This window comes from Poecilia reticulata, chromosome 17 (genome assembly GCF_904066995.2).
Source record: "Poecilia reticulata chromosome 17, P_reticulata-male-v2, whole genome shotgun sequence".
NCBI lineage: Eukaryota > Metazoa > Chordata > Actinopteri > Cyprinodontiformes > Poeciliidae > Poecilia > Poecilia reticulata.
The window spans coordinates 31,015,266-31,038,797 of record NC_088846.1 but is presented as its reverse complement, the minus strand read 5'-3'; the positions used below and the strand labels follow the sequence as shown (position 1 = coordinate 31,038,797).

At 46.1% G+C, this 23,532-nt stretch overlaps 3 protein-coding genes across 3 annotated transcripts; 1 reads left to right on the top strand and 2 right to left on the bottom strand.

The window, feature by feature from the left end:
* Nucleotides 1–6,207: 6,207 nt before the first annotated feature.
* LOC145548138 (uncharacterized) lies at nucleotides 6,208–7,969 on the bottom strand. Its single transcript, XM_081598837.1, has 2 exons — nucleotides 7,009–7,969; nucleotides 6,208–6,917 (listed from the first exon to the last, which is right to left on the bottom strand). The coding sequence occupies exons 1-2, from the start codon at nucleotides 7,943–7,945 to the stop codon at nucleotides 6,583–6,585; spliced, it is 1,272 nt and encodes a 423-aa protein (XP_081454963.1). The 5' UTR covers nucleotides 7,946–7,969; the 3' UTR covers nucleotides 6,208–6,582.
* A 5,770-nt stretch (nucleotides 7,970–13,739) lies between these two features.
* LOC145547975 (uncharacterized) lies at nucleotides 13,740–14,880 on the bottom strand. Its single transcript, XM_081598259.1, has 2 exons — nucleotides 14,331–14,880; nucleotides 13,740–14,239 (listed from the first exon to the last, which is right to left on the bottom strand). Exons 1-2 carry the CDS (start codon nucleotides 14,878–14,880, stop codon nucleotides 13,908–13,910), a joined length of 882 nt encoding a protein of 293 aa, XP_081454385.1. The 3' UTR covers nucleotides 13,740–13,907.
* Nucleotides 14,881–18,551: 3,671 nt separating this feature from the next.
* On the top strand, nucleotides 18,552–22,728 carry LOC103460618 (uncharacterized). The gene is made up of 3 exons (XM_081598835.1): nucleotides 18,552–18,837; nucleotides 19,588–19,926; nucleotides 20,964–22,728. Exons 1-3 carry the CDS (start codon nucleotides 18,678–18,680, stop codon nucleotides 21,782–21,784), a joined length of 1,320 nt encoding a protein of 439 aa, XP_081454961.1. The 5' UTR covers nucleotides 18,552–18,677; the 3' UTR covers nucleotides 21,785–22,728.
* Nucleotides 22,729–23,532: the final 804 nt, after the last annotated feature.

Here is a 23,532-nt window from a genome sequence, read left to right as displayed (position 1 = left end):
ATTCTGTCACAAGAGGGAGCTCACACAAGAGATGGGCGGGCTCTACATGAACTCACCTTTCTGTGTTTCGTTCATGTCAAAGTGACTGAGAGCCAGACACAGTGACTCAGCACCTCACCGACAAATATGTAGCAATAAGCAAGAAACATCTGAAGAAGAGGAGCTGCTAAGTGGTCATTCTGTTTTCTACCACCAGAGGGAGCTCTGAGGCGGCTGATCAATCAGCGACGGTCAGCAGAACCCAGAACCTCCATGATGGGAAACGCAGCTCTGGAGCGACAGCGAACATCTCAGGAAAAGGCTACGGACGTCATTCACACCGTTTTTATCAGAACCAATACAGGAACACTTCTGTCCTACTCAGTTTTCTCAAAATAAAATATTAAATGCAAAAGATTTAGTCAAATTTGATGACAAAAGAACACTGAATACCATCTTTACTAGGTTCCAAACTGTTTCCTCTCAGGAAATATAAAAACTATCGATGTGATTCCTTCACCACGGACATCAGGAAGGACCAGCAAACAGTCAAGCCTCGTTTCATGCATGTTCCTTTTTCTGTCTGTGAGCTGAGATGTAAAAATATGCCTGATTTGCAGCAGAGAAGATTTATGACAAAACTGGAACAAATCTGAAAGAAAAGAATAAATTTTGAGTGTCAGGAAATTCATGTGAAAGTTTGTGTCTCGATGTCGCATCGTTCAGGAGATATGATGTCATAAAGCTGCTTTGGTGGTTTTCTCTCTGTTCCTGAACCCAGTTTGATGCTTTGAGGTGATTTCCAGAAAACTGCAAGTCCCACATCAATGAGCCTTACACCTGGAAGTGTCTGTTCTTCTGATCATCTGGAGGTTTTTGTTCAGACTGAAGGAATCATTTCTCACTGTGGGAACCAGACTTCCTACAGCCGCAGTAGTAGGAGGCTGAGTGAGTGAGTTTCACTGCATTGATCCTCAACAAACAGACATTCTGAGTATTTTCAGCAGAGAAATCGTCTTGTTGGGGATGATTGAAAGGTTTATTTGTTCTACCACCACTGGTGATGTAGAGAATAGCTCTGAACGTTTCTGTTTCTTTCTTCTGGTACCAAGTTACACGATTAGAGCCACACTGTCCAGTCCCACAGCTGAAGGAGACGCTCTGCCCGGATCTCCTGGTCAGAGTCAGATCGTCCTGAACCAGGTGTGTTGCCATGGCAGCCAGCGCTGTAGAGACACAGACAGACAGGTGAAGGTTAGTGTGACAGTGTTTGTTCCAGGTGGGCTTTGTGGCTCCTGATTGGTGGAAACACTCACCTGAACCCAGCCAGCACAGAGCAGCAGCTGGGAGGAAAAGCATTGTGTGCAGTGGAGTTTCCTCTGGTGAACCTGGGGAGAAGTGGCTCTGATGCAGCTGAGGCCAAACAAGGACGAGCTGAGAGATCAGAGCAGAGGAACCAGAGCTCCCATCAGCCCCTGCAGCCCCCAGAGAGGAGGAAGCTGCTGATTGGACCATGAGAGGAGGAAGCTGCTGGTTGGACCATGAGAGGAGGAAGCTGCTGATTGGACGAGAGGAGGAAGCTGCTGGTTGGACAAGAGGAGGAAGCTGCTGGTTTGACCATGAGAGGAGGAAGCTGCTGGTTGGACCATGAGAGGAGGAAAATGCTGATTGGACGATCAGAGGAAGATGCTGCTGCTGTTAGAGGAGAAGAATTCAGAAACACTGATGCTCTGATCCTCTCCTGGAAACAACAACCTTAATAAAATGCATTAATGTGTCCTGATTCTGATCCATCTGGTGAAATTATGGGTTATTGGACCAGTATAACTGATCAGAACGTTTCCAATATGGTAATAAATGACCAACACCAGTCGGCTCAGCCTCTCTGTCTGTAGAAAACTCTCAGTAATGAACAAGTTAAACCAACTTGTTTTCTCTCTCTGGTTACAGTTTCATGTTCACAATGGAAAGGAAGTCAAATATGGACTTTTCAAAGTAAAACATTAAACTTCCTTTTATAATGAGGCAGATTTGATTATGTCAGCATTTGACCAGTTAGTGACAAATGCTAACTAGTTAAGTTATTGTTGTTAGGGATCATTTGAACAACAGGTTTCATCTCTCACTATCTCTGTAGGAGTTATAACAACTTTTATTTTTTGGCTGGTAGTCAAAGTTTGGATCCAGGCCAAGTTTCTTCAATAAGCACAAAATGTCAGGATTTTGATAACTTTATATCCCCCATTTCTTAGGATAAAACTCACCCATTTTCAAGCCAATTGATCAAAAACTCTAGAAGTTTGATAAAATGCAGAGGCTGTAATGGACAAAATTAGGTTAATATAGCTAGTGCAATCCAAGATGGCTGACTTCCTGTTTGTCATAGAGCAGTGGTTCTTAACCTGGGTTCTATCGAACCCATGATTGGACCATGAGAGGAGGAAGCTGCTGATTGGGCCATGAGAGGAGGAAGATGCTGGTTGGACCATGAGAGGAGGAAGCTGCTGGTTGGTGGTGAGAAGATAACGCAGGTAGACCCAGGATGATGAAAATGGTGAATATTTAATGTGTACACAAATCAGGAGGCTGGCAGAGCGGTCGGCTAGGGCTCAGCACCGGTAGCTAGTGATGGTCCACCTGAATCCAGGCTTCGAGGTACCGAGTAAAAAGGGGGCGTGTCCGATGAAGCCCCGCTTCGAGGCTTGTGTCGGCTAGATGAAAACCACGTGACTGACAATAAACGATGCCTCGCATTACATGGGTCACGTGACTGCTTCATTTTGCTTGTCGGTTTTCAAAATAAAACGCGATGAGCCGCGCTGCATCATGGGTTGTTGTCCTTTTGGTCTCCTATCAGAATATTTGCCGTCAGTATCCAAAATAAAATGAACATTGACCAACATATTTGATGTGTATTGATGATGATCATCAAAATGTAATGTCTGTCACTGCTTTTCTCAATAGTAGATTATGTTTTTTTTATATAATTATATTTTTGTGATTTTATGATGTAAATCTCTTTGAACTGCATTGTTGCTGAAATGTGCTACACAAATAAACTTGATTGATTGTCTGAAATGGAGACAGCAAGAGGAAAATCTCTGACATCTGGGACTTTGAGATGATCCTCACTATAAAATTATTCTTAGATAATAATTAACCCTCCACCTCCCAATTTTCACCAGCAAAGTTCCACTATTATTTGTAGTCTGATTAGCAAAGATATATCAGTCTTTCACAGCAGAAACAGATTTGATGGTGTTGCAGGACTAAAATTCAACATGTAGCCAAAAATAAGGGATCAGAGCCAATTAGAAATCCAAGAAGAAGTGAACGTCCCAACAGGCACTGAACTCCCAAGACACTAAAACATCAAATGTCCATCCATCCATCCATCTTCTTCCGCTTATCCGGGGTCGGGTCGCGGGGGCAGTTCCTGGACAGTCAGCTCAACTTTGCTGAAAACACTGACTATATGTTGAAGAACTGATCTCAGAGACTCTACCTTTTTAGAAGACTTGGTGATCATGGGGTGACCCAACTAGACTCTAGTTGTGGTGACTCTAGTTGGGTCACCCCTATGTCTTGAATTTGGGGGAAAAAAATCATATTTTATTTATCACTACAGAAGGGTTCAGTGAATGCGCACATGAAACTGGTGGGTTCGGTACCTCAAAAAAGGTTAAGAACCACTGATCTAGAGCATGGTAGAGGAAACTTTCTGTAGTTCCTGGGAAGTTCTGCAAGTTTTCCAAATTTCATGTCTGCATGATAAAGTAAGTTGGTGAGTCAGTGGATTTTACGGTTTCCAGGAGGTGATGTTGGTTATTTCAGCTGTGACTTTTCTGAAACCATTAAAATACTAAAATTTCATGGAAACCTGGAGCACTTGCAAAATTTGATTAGTTTTTGTCAATAATTACACCTCCAATAATCCAATTCTTTAGAAAGAACTAAATAAACACTAAAGATACCAGAAACCTTCAGTGGATTCTAACAAAATGATGAAACATTAGAGTCTAAAACTCAGAGAGTCTCTGTGTGAGATGGAGGTGAAATCAGTGAACCTGGGCTGTGGTTTACTGCTCTCTATGTCACAAACTGACATCTGATCATCTGGAGGTTTTTGTTCAGGCTGAACGAATCATTTCTCACTGTGGGAACCAGACTTCCAGCAGCCGCAGTAGTAGGAGGCTGAATGATCCAGTTTCACTTTATTGATCTTCAATGAACAGCTGTTCTCATTTCTCTCAGCTGAGAAATCATCTTGCTGAGGATGACTGAAACGTTTGTCTGGACTTCCACCAATGGTGATATAGAGAATAGCTCTGAATGTTTCTGTTTCTTTCTTCTGGTACCAGGTTACAACATAACCACCACACTGTCCAGTCTCACAGCTGAAGGAGACGCTCTGCCCGGATCTCCTGGTCAGAGTCAGATGGTCCTGAACCAGGTGTGTTGCCATGGCAGCCAGCGCTGTAGAGACACAGACAGACAGGTGAAGGTTAGTGTGACAGTGTTTGTTCCAGGTGGGCTTTGTTGGCTCCTGATTGGTGGAAACACTCACCTGAACCCAGCCAGCACAGAGCAGCAGCTGGGAGGAAAAGCATTGTGTGCAGTGGAGTTTCCTCTGGTGAACCTGGGGAGAAGTGGCTCTGATGCAGCTGAGGCCAAACAAGGACGAGCTGAGAGATCAGAGCAGAGGAACCAGAGCTCCCATCAGCCCCTGCAGCCCCCAGAGAGGAGGAAGCTGCTGATTGGACCATGAGAGGAGGAAGCTGCTGATTGGACCATGAGAGGAGGAAGCTGCTGGTTGGACCATGAGAGGAGGAAGCTGCTGATTGGACCATGAGAGGAGGAAGCTGCTGATTGGACCATGAGAGGAGGAAGCTGCTGGTTGGACGAGAGGAGGAAGCTGCTGATTGGACGAGAGGAGGAAGATGCTGATTGGACGAGAGGAGGAAGATGCTGATTGGACCATGAGAGGAGGAAGCTGCTGATTGGACCATGAGAGGAGGAAGCTGCTGGTTGGACGAGAGGAGGAAGCTGCTGGTTGGACGAGAGGAGGAAGATGCTGATTGGACGAGAGGAGGAAGATGCTGAAAACTGAAGTTATCATTTCTGGACCCAAAGAGACATGATCAAGTTTTAGCACACAGCTTGAGTTATTATAGGTAGAGAGAAGGAAACACAGTGTGATTGCTGAAGGCTTTGGGTGAAAACTGCAGAAGAACTGAAGTCAACTACAGAAATGGAAGAAAGTATCAAAGTCAAAAGTATCAAATGTACACAAAACATGTAGAAAAATGTTGGAGAGAAGTGAAAGGTTTCAGTCAATCCTAAAATGATTGAGTATTAGAAACTGGTGCAGAACTGATTACAAAGCTAAACTATGAGTCACATCAATTTATAAGCTAGAATGAGTTAAACAGCTAAAGCTAGCTGAAATACTAACAGCATCTAAGCTAGCACTAGCATGTTGAGCTAATGTAACATTCTCCATGCATTGTGAAAAAATAACATGTAAAACAGCAGAAAAAGCTTTAAAATACCAAACAGGATAAAAATGAAATAACCTGAACTAAAACAAGGAGCCACGATGTGTGGTCATTCTGCAATGCGCCACCAGAGGGAGCTGTAGGCAGCGCCGTTTGAAGCTGCTGTTTACTCACCGACCAGCTTCACGACTGAAGCATGAAACTCTCCCAACTCATGATTGTAATTCTCAATTCTGTCACAAGAGGGAGCTCACACAAGAGATGGGCGGGCTCTACATGAACTCACCTTTCTGTGTTTCGTTCATGTCAAAGTGACTGAGAGCCAGACACAGTGACTCAGCACCTCACCGACAAATATGTAGCAATAAGCAAGAAACATCTGAAGAAGAAGAGCTGCTAAGTGGTCATTCTGTTTTCTACCACCAGAGGGAGCTCTGAGGCGGCTGATCAATCAGCGACGGTCAGCAGAACCCAGAACCTCCATGATGGGAAACGCAGCTCTGGAGCGACAGCGAACATCTCAGGAAAAGGCTACGGACGTCATTCACACCGTTTTTATCAGAACCAATACAGGAACACTTCTGTCCTACTCAGTTTTCTCAAAATCAAATATTAAATGCAAAAGATTTAGTCAAAATTGATGACAAAAGAACACTGAATACCATCTTTACTAGGTTCCAAACCGTTTCCTCTCTCAGGAAATATAAGAACTATCGATGTGATTCCTTCACCACGGACATCAGGAAGGACCAGCGAACAGTCAAGCCTCGTTTCATGCATGTTCCTTTTTCTGTCTGTGAGCTGAGATGTAAAAATATGCCTGATTTGCAGCAGAGAAGATTTATGACAAAACTGGAACAGATCTGAAAGAAAAGAATAAATTTTGAGTGTCAGGAAATTCATGTGAAAGTTTGTGTCTCGATGTCGCATCGTTCAGGAGATATGATGTCATAAAGCTGCTTTGGTGGTTTTCTCTCTGTTCCTGAACCCAGTTTGATGCTTTGAGGTGATTTCCAGAAAACTGCAAGTCCCACATCAATGAGCCTTACACCTGGAAGTGTCTGTTCTTCTGATCATCTGGAGGTTTTTGTTCAGACTGAAGGAATCATTTCTCACTGTGGGAACCAGACTTCCTACAGCCGCAGTAGTAGGAGGCTGAGTGAGTGAGTTTCACTGCATTGATCCTCAACAAACAGACATTCTGAGTATTTTCAGCAGAGAAATCGTCTTGTTGGGGATGATTGAAAGGCTTTTCTGTTCTACCACCACTGGTGATGTAGAGAATAGCTCTGAACGTTTCTGTTTCTTTCTTCTGGTACCAGACTACAACATTTCCACCACACTGATCAGTTCTTCCACAGCTGAAGGAAATGCTATGGTCAACTCTTCCAGTTCGACTTAAATCGTCCTGAACCAGGTGTGTTGCCATGGCAGCCAGCGCTGTAGAGACACAGACAGACAGGTGAAGGTTAGTGTGACAGTGTTTGTTCCAGGTGGGCTTTGTTGGCTCCTGATTGGTGGAAACACTCACCTGAACCCAGCCAGCACAGAGCAGCAGCTGGGAGGAAAAGCATTGTGTGCAGTGGAGTTTCCTCTGGTGAACCTGGGGAGAAGTGGCTCTGATGCAGCTGAGGCCAAACAAGGACGAGCTGAGAGATCAGAGCAGAGGAACCAGAGCTCCCATCAGCCCCTGCAGCCCCCAGAGAGGAGGAAGATGCTGATTGGACCATGAGAGGAGGAAGCTGCTGATTGGACCATGAGAGGAGGAAGCTGCTGATTGGACCATGAGAGGAGGAAGCTGCTGATTGGACCATGAGAGGAGGAAGCTGCTGATTGGACCATGAGAGGAGGAAGCTGCTGATTGGACCATGAGAGGAGGAAGCTGCTGGTTGGACGAGAGGAGGAAGCTGCTGGTTGGACCATGAGAGGAGGAAGCTGCTGATTGGATCATGAGAGGAGGAAGCTGCTGATTGGACGAGAGGAGGAAGCTGCTGGTTGGACCATGAGAGGAGGAAGCTGCTGATTGGACCATGAGAGGAGGAAGCTGCTGATTGGACCATGAGAGGAGGAAGCTGCTGGTTGGACCATGAGAGGAGGAAGCTGCTGGTTGGACGAGAGGAGGAAGCTGCTGGTTGGACCATGAGAGGAGGAAGCTGCTGATTGGACGAGAGGAGGAAGCTGCTGATTGGACCATGAGAGGAGGAAGCTGCTGGTTGGATCATGAGAGGAGGAAGCTGCTGGTTGGACCATGAGAGGAGGAAGCTGCTGATTGGACCATGAGAGGAGGAAGCTGCTGGTTGGACGAGAGGAGGAAGCTGCTGGTTGGACCATGAGAGGAGGAAGCTGCTGATTGGAAGAGAGGAGGAAGCTGCTGGTTGGACCATGAGAGGAGGAAGCTGCTGATTGGACCATGAGAGGAGGAAACTGCTGATTGGACCATGAGAGGAGGAAGCTGCTGATTGGACCATGAGAGGAGGAAACTGCTGATTGGACCATGAGAGGAGGAAGCTGCTGATTGGACGAGAGGAGGAAGCTGCTGGTTGGACGAGAGGAGGAAGCTGCTGGTTGGACCATGAGAGGAGGAAGATGCTGGTTGGACGAGAGGAGGAAGATGCTGATTGGACGAGAGGAGGAAGATGCTGATTGGACGAGAGGAGGAAGATGCTGATTGGACGAGAGGAGGAAGCTGCTGGTTGGACGAGAGGAGGAAGCTGCTGGTTGGACCATGAGAGGAAGAAGGTGCTGGTTGGACCATGAGAGGAGGAAGATGCTGGTTGGACGAGAGGAGGAAGATGCTGATTGGACGAGAGGAGGAAGATGCTGGTTGGACGAGAGGAGGAAGATGCTGATTGGACGAGAGGAGGAAGATGCTGGTTGGACGAGAGGAGGAAGATGCTGATTGGACGAGAGGAGGAAGCTGCTGGTTGGACGAGAGGAGGAAGCTGCTGGTTGGACCATGAGAGGAGGAAGATGCTGGTTGGACGAGAGGAGGAAGATGCTGATTGGACGAGAGGAGGAAGATGCTGATTGGACGAGAGGAGGAAGATGCTGGTTGGACGAGAGGAGGAAGCTGCTGATTGGACGAGAGGAGGAAGCTGCTGGTTGGACGAGAGGAGGAAGCTGCTGGTTGGACGAGAGGAGGAAGCTGCTGGTTGGACCATGAGAGGAGGAAGATGCTGATTGGACGAGAGGAGGAAGATGCTGGTTGGACGAGAGGAGGAAGCTGCTGGTTGGACGAGAGGAGGAAGATGCTGATTGGACGAGAGGAGGAAGATGCTGATTGGACGAGAGGAGGAAGATGCTGATTGGACGAGAGGAGGAAGATGCTGATTGGACGAGAGGAGGAAGCTGCTGGTTGGACCATGAGAGGAGGAAGATGCTGGTTGTACGAGAGGAGGAAGATGCTGGTTGGACGAGAGGAGGAAGCTGCTGATTGGACGAGAGGAGGAAGCATCTGGTTGGACCAGGAGAGGAGGAAGATGCTGGTTGTACGAGAGGAGGAAGATGCTGATTGGACGAGAGGAGGAAGCTGCTGGTTGGACGAGAGGAGGAAGATGCTGATTGGACCATGAGAGGAGGAAGATGCTGGTTGGACGAGAGGAGGAAGCTGCTGATTGGACCATGAGAGGAGGAAGCTGCTGGTTGGACGAGAGGAGGAAGCTGCTGGTTGGACGAGAGGAGGAAGATGCTGGTTGGACGAGAGGAGGAAGATGCTGATTGGACGAGAGGAGGAAGCTGCTGGTTGGACGAGAGGAGGAAGATGCTGATTGGACGAGAGGAGGAAGATGCTGGTTGGACGAGAGGAGGAAGCTGCTGATTGGACCATGAGAGGAGGAAGATGCTGGTTGGACGAGAGGAGGAAGCTGCTGGTTGGACGAGAGGAGGAAGCTGCTGGTTGGACGAGAGGAGGAAGCTGCTGATTGGACGAGAGGAGGAAGCTGCTGGTTGGACGAGAGGAGGAAGCTGCTGGTTGGACGAGAGGAGGAAGATGCTGATTGGACGAGAGGAGGAAGATGCTGATTGGACGAGAGGAGGAAGATGCTGATTGGACGAGAGGAGGAAGATGCTGATTGGACGAGAGGAGGAAGCTGCTGATTGGACGAGAGGAGGAAGCTGCTGGTTGGACCATGAGAGGAGGAAGATGCTGGTTGTACGAGAGGAGGAAGATGCTGATTGGACGAGAGGAGGAAGCTGCTGATTGGACGAGAGGAGGAAGCTGCTGGTTGGACCATGAGAGGAGGAAGATGCTGATTGGACGAGAGGAGGAAGATGCTGATTGGACGAGAGGAGGAAGATGCTGATTGGACGAGAGGAGGAAGATGCTGATTGGACGAGAGGAGGAAGCTGCTGGTTGGACGAGAGGAGGAAGCTGCTGGTTGGACCATGAGAGGAAGAAGGTGCTGGTTGGACCATGAGAGGAGGAAGATGCTGGTTGGACGAGAGGAGGAAGATGCTGATTGGACGAGAGGAGGAAGATGCTGATTGGACGAGAGGAGGAAGATGCTGATTGGACGAGAGGAGGAAGATGCTGGTTGGACGAGAGGAGGAAGATGCTGATTGGACGAGAGGAGGAAGCTGCTGGTTGGACGAGAGGAGGAAGCTGCTGGTTGGACCATGAGAGGAGGAAGATGCTGGTTGGACGAGAGGAGGAAGATGCTGATTGGACGAGAGGAGGAAGATGCTGATTGGACGAGAGGAGGAAGATGCTGGTTGGACGAGAGGAGGAAGCTGCTGATTGGACGAGAGGAGGAAGCTGCTGGTTGGACGAGAGGAGGAAGCTGCTGGTTGGACGAGAGGAGGAAGCTGCTGGTTGGACCATGAGAGGAGGAAGATGCTGATTGGACGAGAGGAGGAAGATGCTGGTTGGACGAGAGGAGGAAGCTGCTGGTTGGACGAGAGGAGGAAGATGCTGATTGGACGAGAGGAGGAAGATGCTGATTGGACGAGAGGAGGAAGATGCTGATTGGACGAGAGGAGGAAGATGCTGATTGGACGAGAGGAGGAAGCTGCTGGTTGGACCATGAGAGGAGGAAGATGCTGGTTGTACGAGAGGAGGAAGATGCTGATTGGACGAGAGGAGGAAGCTGCTGATTGGACGAGAGGAGGAAGCTGCTGGTTGGACCATGAGAGGAGGAAGATGCTGGTTGTACGAGAGGAGGAAGATGCTGATTGGACGAGAGGAGGAAGCTGCTGGTTGGACGAGAGGAGGAAGCTGCTGATTGGACCATGAGAGGAGGAAGATGCTGGTTGGACGAGAGGAGGAAGCTGCTGATTGGACGAGAGGAGGAAGCTGCTGGTTGGACGAGAGGAGGAAGCTGCTGGTTGGACCATGAGAGGAGGAAGATGCTGGTTGGACGAGAGGAGGAAGATGCTGATTGGACGAGAGGAGGAAGATGCTGGTTGGACGAGAGGAGGAAGCTGCTGGTTGGACGAGAGGAGGAAGATGCTGATTGGACGAGAGGAGGAAGATGCTGATTGGACGAGAGGAGGAAGATGCTGATTGGACGAGAGGAGGAAGATGCTGATTGGACGAGAGGAGGAAGCTGCTGATTGGACGAGAGGAGGAAGCTGCTGGTTGGACCATGAGAGGAGGAAGATGCTGGTTGTACGAGAGGAGGAAGATGCTGATTGGACGAGAGGAGGAAGCTGCTGATTGGACGAGAGGAGGAAGCTGCTGGTTGGACCATGAGAGGAGGAAGATGCTGGTTGGACGAGAGGAGGAAGATGCTGATTGGACGAGAGGAGGAAGCTGCTGGTTGGACGAGAGGAGGAAGCTGCTGATTGGACCATGAGAGGAGGAAGCTGCTGGTTGGACGAGAGGAGGAAGCTGCTGGTTGGACGAGAGGAGGAAGCTGCTGGTTGGACCATGAGAGGAGGAAGATGCTGGTTGGACGAGAGGAGGAAGATGCTGATTGGACGAGAGGAGGAAGATGCTGATTGGACGAGAGGAGGAAGATGCTGGTTGGACGAGAGGAGGAAGCTGCTGATTGGACGAGAGGAGGAAGATGCTGGTTGGACGAGAGGAGGAAGCTGCTGGTTGGACGAGAGGAGGAAGATGCTGATTGGACGAGAGGAGGAAGATGCTGATTGGACGAGAGGAGGAAGATGCTGGTTGGACGAGAGGAGGAAGCTGCTGGTTGGACCATGAGAGGAGGAAGATGCTGGTTGTACGAGAGGAGGAAGATGCTGATTGGATGAGAGGAGGAAGATGCTGATTGGACGAGAGGAGGAAGATGCTGATTGGACGAGAGGAGGAAGATGCTGGTTGGACCATGAGAGGAGGAAGATGCTGGTTGGACGAGAGGAGGAAGATGCTGATTGGACGAGAGGAGGAAGATGCTGATTGGATGAGAGGAGGAAGATGCTGATTGGACGAGAGGAGGAAGATGCTGATTGGACGAGAGGAGGAAGATGCTGATTGGACGAGAGGAGGAAGATGCTGATTGGACGAGAGGAGGAAGATGCTGCTGCTCTCAGAGGAGGTGAATTCAGGAACACTGATGCTCTCCTGGAAACAACAACCTTAATAAAAATGTATAAATAATGTGTCCTGATTCTGATCCATCTGGTGACATTATGAATTATTGGATCAGTATTACTGATCAGAACATTTCCAATATGGTAATAAACAGAGGCGCGGTATAGGGGGAGAAAGAGATGACAATTCTAGGGGCCCTGACCAACAGGGGGCCCTCCACAATTTTATTATAAATTTTTTGTTCATAGAATTAAAAAATAAAAATCAAAATCTGGACCCTATCAATTACAAAATTAATCATATTGTATATTTAAAGATTGTTTTTAGCAGTAAAAATTTAATGTTCCCACTCTCAGACCAAAAAAAACACATCCATATTTGCCCTGACCCCCCCCTATCTGGGTTAAATGGTTCGTTACTGACCTTAACAGTGACGTTGTTAGCAGCACAGCGTCAATCAGCGCTGTGCTGCTAACAACACAGCGCTACTGTTTGCCTCTATTTTATTAGCATTAAATGAATTAAGGAAAAAAAATACCAGCATATTCATACATATAACTTGTTCCCTGAGCCTTTTACTATTTAACAGATGAGTGAGTCAGCAGCAGCTCTAACCCACATCCCTCCTGACTCGTCCTCTCCTGAGTAAAATTAAAGCTGCATTATGTAACTTTTATATAAATAGCCCTCTCCTTGGGCTGCCACCTTATCGCGGTGGAGGGTTTTGAGTGTCCCAATGATCCTAGGAGCTATGCTGTCTGGGGCTTTATGCCCCTGGTAGGGTCACCCAAGGCAGACAGGTCCTAGGTGAGGAACCAGACAAAGCGCAGCCCAAAGACCCCTTATGATGGACAAAAACTTTGGATCTGGCGTTCACTCACCCGGACGCGGGTCACTGGGGCCCCACTCTGGAGCCAGGCCTGGAGGTGGGGCACGATGGCGAGCGCCTGGTGGCCGGGCTTTTATCCACGGAGCCCAGCCGGGCTCAGCCCGAAGAGAAGACGGGGGTCCCCCTTCCGATGGGCTCACAACCTGTCCGAGGGGCCAAAGGGGTCGGGTGCAGTATGTTATGGGCAGCAGCCAAGGGAGGGGACCCTGGCGGTCTGATCCTCGGCTGCAGAAGCTCTTGGGACGTGGAACGTCACCTCTCTGGTGGGGAAGGAACCGTAGCTAGTGTGCGAGGCTGAGAGGTTCTGGCTAGAAATAGTCGGCCTCACCTCGACGCATGGCTCTGGTTCTGGAACCAGTCTCCACTCTGGTGGAGAGGCACCAGGCTGGAGTGGGCATACTTGTTGCCCCCCATCTGGGCGCCTGTACGTTGGGGTTCACCCCGGTGAACGAGAGGGTAGCCTCCCTCCGCCTACGGGTGGGGGGACGGGTTCTGACTGTTGTTTGTGCTTACGGGCTGAACATCAGTTCAGATTACCCACCCTTCTTGGAGTCCTTAGAGGGGGAACTGGAGAGTGCCCCTCCTGGGGACTCCCTTGTTCGACTTCCTGTTTGTCACAGAGCATGGTGGAGGAAACTTTCTGTTGTTTTTGGGAAGTTCAACAAGTTTTCCAGATTAATGTCTGCATGATAAAGTAAACTAGGTGAGTTAGTGGTTTTTAAAGTTTCCAGGAGGCGATGTTGGTTATTTCAGCTGTGATTTTTCTGAAACCATTAAAATACTAAAATTTCATGGAAACCTGATGCACTTGCAAAATTTGATTAGTTTTTCTCAATAACTACACCTCCAATAACTCAATCATTTTTATAGCAGCAAATAAACACTAAAGATACCAGAAACCTTCAGTGGATTCTAACAAAATGATGAAACATTAGAGTCTAAAACTCAGAGAGTCTCTGTGTGAGATGGAGGTGAAATCAGTGAACCTGGGCTGTGGTTTACTGCTCTCTATGTCACAAACTGACATCTGATCATCTGGAGGTTTTTGTTCAGGCTGAACGAATCATTTCTCACTGTGGGAACCAGACTTCCAGCAGCCGCAGTAGTAGGAGGCTGAATGATCCAGTTTCACTTTATTGATCTTCAGTGAACAGCTGTTCTCATTTCTCTCAGCTGAGAAATCATCTTGCTGAGGATGATTGAAAGGTTTTCCTGTGCTACCATCACTTTTGATATAGAGAATAGCTCTGAATGTTTCTGTTTCTTTCTTCTGGTACCAGTAGACGTAACCACCACACAGATCAGTTCCTCCACAGCTGATGGAGACGCTCTGCCCGGATCTCCTGGTCAGAGTCAGGTCGTCCTGAACCAGGTGTGTTGCCATGGCAGCCAGCGCTGTAGAGACACAGACAGACAGGTGAAGGTTAGTGTGACAGTGTTTGTTCCAGGTGGGCTTTGTTGGCTCCTGATTGGTGGAAACACTCACCTGAACCCAGCCAGCACAGAGCAGCAGCTGGGAGGAAAAGCATTGTGTGCAGTGGAGTTTCCTCTGGTGAACCTGGGGAGAAGTGGCTCTGATGCAGCTGAGGCCAAACAAGGACGAGCTGAGAGATCAGAGCAGAGGAACCAGAGCTCCCATCAGCCCCTGCAGCCCCCAGAGAGGAGGAAGCTGCTGATTGGACCATGAGAGGAGGAAGCTGCTGGTTGGACCATGAGAGGAGGAAGCTGCTGGTTGGACCATGAGAGGAGGAAGCTGCTGATTGGACCATGAGAGGAGGAAGCTGCTGGTTGGACCATGAGAGGAGGAAGCTGCTGATTGGACGAGAGGAGGAAGCTGCTGATTGGACGAGAGGAGGAAGCTGCTGGTTGGACGAGAGGAGGAAGCTGCTGATTGGACGAGAGGAGGAAGATGCTGATTGGACGAGAGGAGGAAGATGCTGATTGGACAATCCTAAGTGGTTATTGTGTCTGGTAAAAATAAATCTCTCCACTTCTGAGAAGGGAAATAAATCTTCATCCAAAGTCTGAGGAATCATGGCGGGAAACTTGACTTGTTTATTGTTAAACCTACAAAGAGAAACGATGAAGATAACATCTAACTCTGAAGCATCTTTCTTCTCTGAAATCTTTAACACAGATGATTTACAGCTCTACATTATGATGTCATCAGGTGAATCTGAACCCATTGAAGCATTTAATTAGATGCAACAATCAGTTCATGGCTGGATAATGTTGTAAAACTGGACAGAAACCAAACTAATGAGTTGATAGCGGAAGTTCACGCTGGAAGACTCCGCCCCCTCCGTTCGCCCATCGGCGTCATGCTCATCTCCGCTGGTCCGATCATCCATCAAGCTCTAAAGGATCCACACCCAGGCCGTCAGCCGGTTCCCAGCTGCGTTCATCCCACCACCTCCCCTTCTCACATCCTTCGTCTCTCCAGCATAGCCCCTTTCCTGACCTCCTCCACCAGTCGGGCCCCGGGGCAGAGCGTCCATCCGTTATCAGGATGTTCATCGAGTTCACATCAAATCTCAGCTCAGATCAGCTGTCAGGCCCGAGACCCAAAGAACTGTTACTCTTTCCTGTCATTAAATCCTTTAATTGTTCCTTTTTCTCCGTCTGAGTCGTTCCAGATTGAAAAGTTATTATCTTCAGACATAAAGAGTGAAATGAGAGGATTATGACTTTGGGCCTTTCATGTTCAGTGATTCTGTCTGAATGTCTGTTAAAATGTGTTAATGTTCATCTACATTTCATTCTGTTAACTGAAGAACTGATCATTTAAATGTCCCAGAGGCTGAATATCAAACATCAGTCCTGAAATAAAATCAGGTTAAACTGATAACAGCTTGTTGTGTTTCTGGAGCTTTAAATGATTTTCTGACTGAGGATTTAAAAGCTGCAGAGACTCTGAGGTTGACATCCTGCCTCCACGTCTGCATCTGGTTGGTCTTTGACTCTGTCACCCAAAACAGGAAGAAACAGGAAATTTAATCAGCTGCAAACATTTTCAAACTTCCCAAAAGGCTAATCATGAGATGGACATCCTATTATTTTATAAAATGTTACGTGGCACATAAATTATAACATGTCTTATAATAGAGTTATAACACATCCGATACTTCATGGATAAAAACTGAGCAGATGCTGTGTGAGGATATTATATATCTCAGTTATTATTTATTATTTAATTATGCAGCATGGCTGCTTTAAAAGTCATAATTTCTGTTAATCTCTGAGTCCAGTGGGAATAAATCCAGATCTGTTCCTATTGGTTCCTGTTTCTGACACGTCCAGATTACATGAGATTCACCTGACGACTGTCTGCTGTATGAATTTGATATTCAAATAAATTATTTATGATTCAGGGAGAATCATCAACTTAACTTTAAAATGACAGAAACCATAAATTTATTACGTCTGTAAATAATAATGAATGAAACCAGAAACTCAGAGAGTCTCTGTGTGAGATGGAGGTGAAATCAGTGAACCTGGGCTGTGGTTTACTGCTCTCTATGTCACAAACTGACATCTGATCATCTGGAGGTTTTTGTTCAGGCTGAACGAATCATTTCTCACTGTGGGAACCAGAATCACAGCCGCAGTAGTAGGAGGCTGAATGATCCAGTTTCACTTTATTGATCTTCAAGAAACAATCATCTTGATTTCTCTCAGCTGAGAAATCATTTTTCTGAGGATGATTGAAATAGCTAGATTTGGTACCACTCTTGATAGTAAGAATAGCTTTGAATGGTTCTGTGTCTTTCTTCTGGAACCAGTGTACAGAGTAACTAGTATGACACTGTTTAGTCCCTCCACAGCTGATGGAGACGCTCTGCCCGGATCTCCTGGTCAGAGTCAGGTCGTCCTGAACCAGGTGTGTTGCCATGGCAGCCAGCGCTGTAGAGACACAGACAGACAGGTGAAGGTTAGTGTGACAGTGTTTGTTCCAGGTGGGCTTTGTTGGCTCCTGATTGGTGGAAACACTCACCTGAACCCAGCCAGCACAGAGCAGCAGCTGGGAGGAAAAGCATTGTGTGCAGTGGAGTTTCCTCTGGTGAACCTGGGGAGAAGTGGCTCTGATGCAGCTGAGGCCAAACAAGGACGAGCTGAGAGATCAGAGCAGAGGAACCAGAGCTCCCATCAGCCCCTGCAGCCCCCAGAGAGGAGGAAGCTGCTGATTGGACCATGAGAGGAGGAAGCTGCTGATTGGACCATGAGAGGAGGAAGCTGCTGGTTGGACCATGAGAGGAGGAAGCTGCTGATTGGACCATGAGAGGAGGAAGCTGCTGATTGGACGAGAGGAGGAAGCTGCTGATTGGACCATGAGAGGAGGAAGCTGCTGGTTGGACGAGAGGAGGAAGATGCTGCTGCTTTCAGCTTCTGCCTCTCAATCTGAAGGTGGCGCTGTTGTTCTGCATCTGATTCACAATCAGTGGAGCTAAAAGTCAAAGCAGCTTAAAAGATAAATATAATGTTTAACTGTAGTAATAAAGCTTCAAAACCATCAAGTAGATGCTGAATGACAGTTACAGAAACATTAATTATAAAGAATAGTTTTAGTGATTATAAAGGAGTTGGAGGAAATCAGTCTCTTTTTTTTAACTCTCGTGGCCTTTATTTGACAGGACAGTGGTTAATGAGAGACGGGGAAGACATGCAGTAAAGGTCACCAGGCCGGGAATTGAATCTGTGACAGCTGCTTCTAGGATTTGCCTCCATATTGTGCTGAACCTCTGCGCCACCACAGCACACCATGGAAATCTGTCTTTTCCCTGATTATCTGTTTCAGAATCAGAATGATTTAAAAAAAGATCAATCCAAATACATGAAGTGGGATGTTGGGAAAATACAAAGCAGTTATTTTTTAAATCAAATAAAATGAAATTCTGGGACATTCTTGTAACATTCAGAACTTTACAATTCATGTTTAACGTAAGAAACCATCAACTTTCACACAATATACAAAAAATGTTCTGTGGCAGAGAGGCGGTTATAAATTAGGTGAAGACGGACATTTTAAAAACAATGTATGAGAGCAAAGAGTTTTTGTTTAAAGTGTGGAGTAGATTTATGGATGGACTGAATGATGAGTTCAGAAAAGTACAAATATAAACCAGCTTAAAAACTGATCAAAAAGGAGCTTATTGGGAAATATGTTCTATAAAATGAGCTTTTCAAAGCCCATAAATGCTACTGATGACATAAAATGTTTAAATAATTCTACATTTAAAGATGAGAATGTGAGGTTTAAATGTCATATAAGATGGAAATAAGTTAAGTTTATCTGGTGTTTGCAGATGTAATTATTTATAAGTTGATGAGTTTGAAAGGGGCAGGAAATCATAAGATCATCTACATTTCAACCAGATAATAAGAAATTGCATTTCAATTAGGCATGATAATATGTTTTAATTTTCTTTTTTTCTTCTTTCTTTCTTTTACTTTTGTCAGTTCGAAATAAAATATATATATTGTTATTTTACCGAAGCACAACAAAATTAATTTCAGTGCAGCCCATCCAGAAGACGGGGGCCATTGAAGCCTAACAAACTGTCACAACATGGCCACAGTTTTAATAAAAATGTAAGAAAACAGCTTTATTCTATAAAAGTTACATGCTGCAGCTTTAATCGGAGGTCAGAAAAGTAAAGTTTCCGCTTTATGTTTTCATGAGGTTTTTGCTGCAGTTCCTCTCCAGTCCAGCAGGTGGCGGTGAATCTGCTGCGTTGTCCCTCTGTGGCCGAAGTAAAGCGGCTCCAGCAGCATCTTGTGTGGATTCAGTTAGAAAACGGTTGTTTTCGTGTTTCAGCTGAATATCTCAGCAACCATGTCTTCATTTCAGCATCTGAGGGATTTTATCAGAGAGAGACTAACTGCTGCTGCGGAGGAAATCTTCATTCAGGTGGAAAAAACCATCGTCCGCTACGAGGAGGACATTAAACTGCTGGAAAGCTGCTGGAAACCGCAGATAAAACTCACCAGGATCGGTAGGAAGCCGCGTTAGGCTCCGAAAATTAATTCATTTTCCTTCCTTTTCCTTTGTTATGGTGACTGTCAGCCTTTTTACATTCAGTTCGTCATATTTGAACAATTAAAGATACGTAGTTTAGTGTTTGTTTTGTTTTTTACATGTTTGAAAACTGCTAAACTTAAACATTTCTAATCTGGACAAAGAAAACACAGTTTGATGTATCAGGTAGTTATCGGCCTGTTTTATTGGATCAACAGAGAAAGATTAACATCTTAATCATCATTTGTTATTCAGGATCTAATTAATTTTACAAATAATACATTTTTCTCCAAGCTAAATGAAATGTTGCTCATATCTTCAGAGAATCACCATGGTGATGCTGTGGGCCTTTCATTAACACTTTGCTGCCCAAAACGGGAAAATCCTGCTTTACTGCTGGTTTGGATTCTGTGAAACTCGGCCAGAACCTTTTTATTATTTTACTTTTAAAAAAATATTTCTCCTTTTGTTCTTCTGTCCCATTTTGGGCCCATTGACTCCCAACCCGCTTTAAGCTAGCACCAAAGTTACAGAGCGTTACCATGGCAACCAGTAGACTACAGATCCAACCGTAAGTCACTGGATCCTGAAGCTCCACAAATCCTGGATCCTCTGGATGCTCGGGAAGCATCCAGAGGATCGGACCAGGCTGTCTGGGTCAGAACCAACACCGGTCCTGGAGACGGTCGTCATGGTAATCAGCTCCTGTGTCTCTTTGTTGCTACAGATCAGCCAAAGCTGCATGTCAGCAACAAGAAGGTTCTGACCGACCCAGAGCTCCAGAACCAGCAGAGGAGCTCCAGTCTGGACCAGGAGGAACCAGTGATTAGACAGAACCAAGAGAAAACAAAAAAAGACCAGGAGGAACCAGAACCTCCAGAGATTAGACCGAACCAGGAGGAACCAGAACCTCCAGAGATTAGACCGAACCAGGAGGAACCAGAACCTCCAGAGATTAGACCGAACCAGGAGGAACCAGAGTTTGGAAGAGCGGTGATCGGGTTCCAGGATTGGACCAGACTGCTGGGTATCTGCTGGCGTCCTCATGTTCTTCTCATCAGAACCGGTATGGATCTGATGGATCTGATCAAATCTACTTATTGAAGTGAAACTCCATCTAAGGAGCTGCTGTCGCTGCCGGTTCGGTCCATTGATGTGACATGGAAGCAGGCTGGGTCCAAACTGATCCAGAACCGTTTTCAGTAAACCAGGAAGTAAAGTCTGGATTCAAACTAAATATTTTGGTAGAACTTTATGATCATCAGGCTTTATGTAGCCTCATTTAGCCATTAATTAATATGTAATTAATGTTGAAAACATTATTTAATGATTTATGCTTAATAAGCTATAAATTAACAGATTAATTAATTAATTAACTGACTAATTACTTCTAATACCAATGTACTCAATGCTTATTAATGCTTAATAACTCATGAATTAACTATTATATGTTCTGTATGCTCAAATAAATGTACTTTCACACACATTAGACACGTTTTAACATTTAGACAATATTTAATTTACTGTCTGCTGATCCTGCACTGCATCCGTAAACACGGCAGTTTGCTAATAGTTTGTTCATCTTTGTGTGAACTCTGCTGAATTAAAGACTATTTATGATTTTTTTAAAAAGATTTTATTAATGTAGACAAAACCCTGAATGGCCACAAGTTGCTTTTCACCTGTGGAGCGAGACCAGGTGAAGCCCGGAGACGTGGAATACAGAAATGTTTAAGAATTGACATTTTGAAAGGTCAACAAAACAAATATCTCAGTTATGTCTCAGTAATTTGACATAAAACTGGATCAAACAGTCGACTGTACAAAACACTCAGCAGAATATCTGCATAAAATGTTCAAACTGGATTATGAAAGGGTTAAACGGACTAAAAACGTTTAGAGAGCAGAGATTTTAGCCCAAACTAAACCTGAAGAACGAGACGCAGCAGACATTCAGAGTCCGGTTCAGTCCGAATCCAGTCCGGTTCAAACCCAACGAGTCAAAAGTGGTCACAGGTCCGACCAGTCAGCTCTCTGGAGCTGGAACCTGTTTTCAGGAAGCACAGCTGATGGGTTTGTCGTTGTCCCTGTTTGTCCTTCCAGACGACCCAAAGCAGCAGGTCTGCAGGACGGAGGAGCATCTGAACCAGGAGGAACCAGAACCAGAAGACGACAAACTCTCTGATGCAGAACATGTCCTGTCTGAAGAGGACAAGGAAAACCAAGAAGGTCCACTGATGAGCGAAGGTCTGGAGGGTCTGGAGCCAAACCACAGGGAACCAGAACCAGAACCGCCCCATCAGGAGAGCGGGCCTGAAGAACCGCGGCTGCAGGCGGTGGAGATCTGCAGCGGTCAGCAGCTGCCACCGGACTGCGACGCCTTCATGAAACCTCTGTCAGATGAAGAGTGTGAGCTGGAACCAGACATGGATCAGAACCTCCCTGGTTCTGACCAGGACCGTTTTAAATCGGATCCTCATCAGATCAAAGAGGATCTAGAACAACAACTTCAGGGAACAAAAAAACAAAAACGTCTTCCAGCAAAGTCCAACAAATCTCAAAGGAAAGTCAGAAAGAAAGAAAATGTGGTTTTTTGTGCTACATGTGGGAAAAGGTATTATTATGTAAAATCTCTAGTGACGCACATGAGAACCCACGTAAAGCTGTACTCATGTGAAACCTGCGGGAACAAGTTTAGTTCTGCAGAGGCCCTGAGCCGCCACATGGGGGAGCACAGCCTGGACCAGCTCCACTCCTGTGAAACATGCGGGGAACGGTTCTATCAGGAATCTGCTCTACTGACGCACATAAGAGACCACAGCGATGAGACACCCGACCCATGTGAAGTATGTGGGAAAAGGTGCTTGACTGGGAAAGCTCTGCTGGTCCACATGAGAAGCCACGGTGCTGAGAAGTCCTACTAATGTGAAGCCTGTGAGAAAAGGTTGATCTCATGCTCTGGTTTACAGACACGGCTGAGAAACTTCACTCATGTGACGTTTGTGGGTAAACTTTTCCCTCAAAGCAGCAGAATGAGGGACTCAATGATCCTCATATCAGAGCTAATTCAGCCATTCACTCATATTCCTGTTGGTCTGAACTGTGTTGTTAAACCAAAAGCAGCCAGAAAAGCTCCATAAAACTCCACAACTGAGAATAAATAAAACTCCACTAAGGTGCATGAGAAGCTCCATGTATGTGAAACGTGGCATAAACTGCAAACTAATGAAACTGCAGAAATACAACTCATGATATTTGTGATGATTGTTTGATGGTAAATGAATCATAAACATGGAGACGTTCCTGAATGTTTACTGGGTTCAACCGGAACCTCAGATTGTTCTGCTGGATCTGCTGTTACAGAATAGTTTCACTTTCTCTTTATTCGAACAGAGGTGACATCACAAAGGTCAAAGGTCTTTAGGGTTCTGTGTTCCTCAGGGTTTGTTTTTCAGTGTTGCTGACCTTGTTGTTCTGACCTGTGATGAACTTGACCCTCTGCTCCCCGTGGCTTGATTTTCTGCTTTCAGGTTATTTTTCATGTTTCCATCACATGAAGCTGTTTTGTCATTTTACTCCGCGGCTCTTTGTTTGCTGTGGTTTTGTTTCTGACCTGTTGGTCAAACAGTCCTGGAGAGTCGTTGACCGTTTCCATGGCAACGGTTTTTATTTCTTAAACCTTTTAACTGGATTTTATGAGTAATTGTCAATAATAATTTGATACTGTTTGGAAAATAAAATAATATTGATAATATAAAAAGGTCTCTGTAAACTCAGTTGTGATTTAAAAGGTTCTGATCTGTAAATGTTGTCAATCAGTTGTTTGGATGTGTTTTATGAAAAAGTTATTAAATATTATTGAAACTCATTTTTCTGTCCCGGAGTCGTCTGGTTTCTTTTTAACGTTTTATTGGCTCTAGTTTCCTTTATTTGATAGTTAATTGACAGGAAGGTGGGTATTGAGAGAAGGGAAGACATGCGGTGAAGGTCACCAGGCCGGGAATCGAACCAGCGACGGCCATGTTGAGGACTAGGGCCTCCATATGTGGGTTGTGCTGAACCGCTGCACCACCACATCACATCCTGTCATCTGCTTTAAGCAGCGATGAATATAAATATGTAGACATCCATAAATAAAGCTGGAGAACTTGAAACCTTTTGGGTTTGCGGTTCTGGTCCGGTTCTCCTGACTGACCCGGTGGAACAGAGTCCAGTTTGCAGCCTTCAGGTTTACCCACAGCTTCTCCACAGGACTCTGGTCCGGACCTGAACTCTGCTGTCCAGTGGTACTGGTACTGGTACCGGTACCGGTACCAGCTGTGAGCTGAGGGATGTTTTCCGTCCAGCCTGTCTTTAGATGTTACTCAGTACATGAAGTTCCTCCTGCAGCTAATCAGCCCCACAGCATGATGCTGCCACCACCACTCCTCGGTTTTACTCCATGTAATGATGGTCATTAAGTCCAAACAGTTCAGTTTCATCAGACATGAATCTGAAAATGAAGATCTTTGTTCATCTTCAAACTGCAGTTCTGGTTCTGTTTCTTTTGGACTGACGGGTTCTGCCTGGCTGAGCGGCCTTTCACTTCGGGTCGGACAGTTTGGCTGCTTCACCAGCTTCAGCCTCAAACTCCACCAGCTTCACCAGCTTCAGCCTCAAACTCCACCAGCTT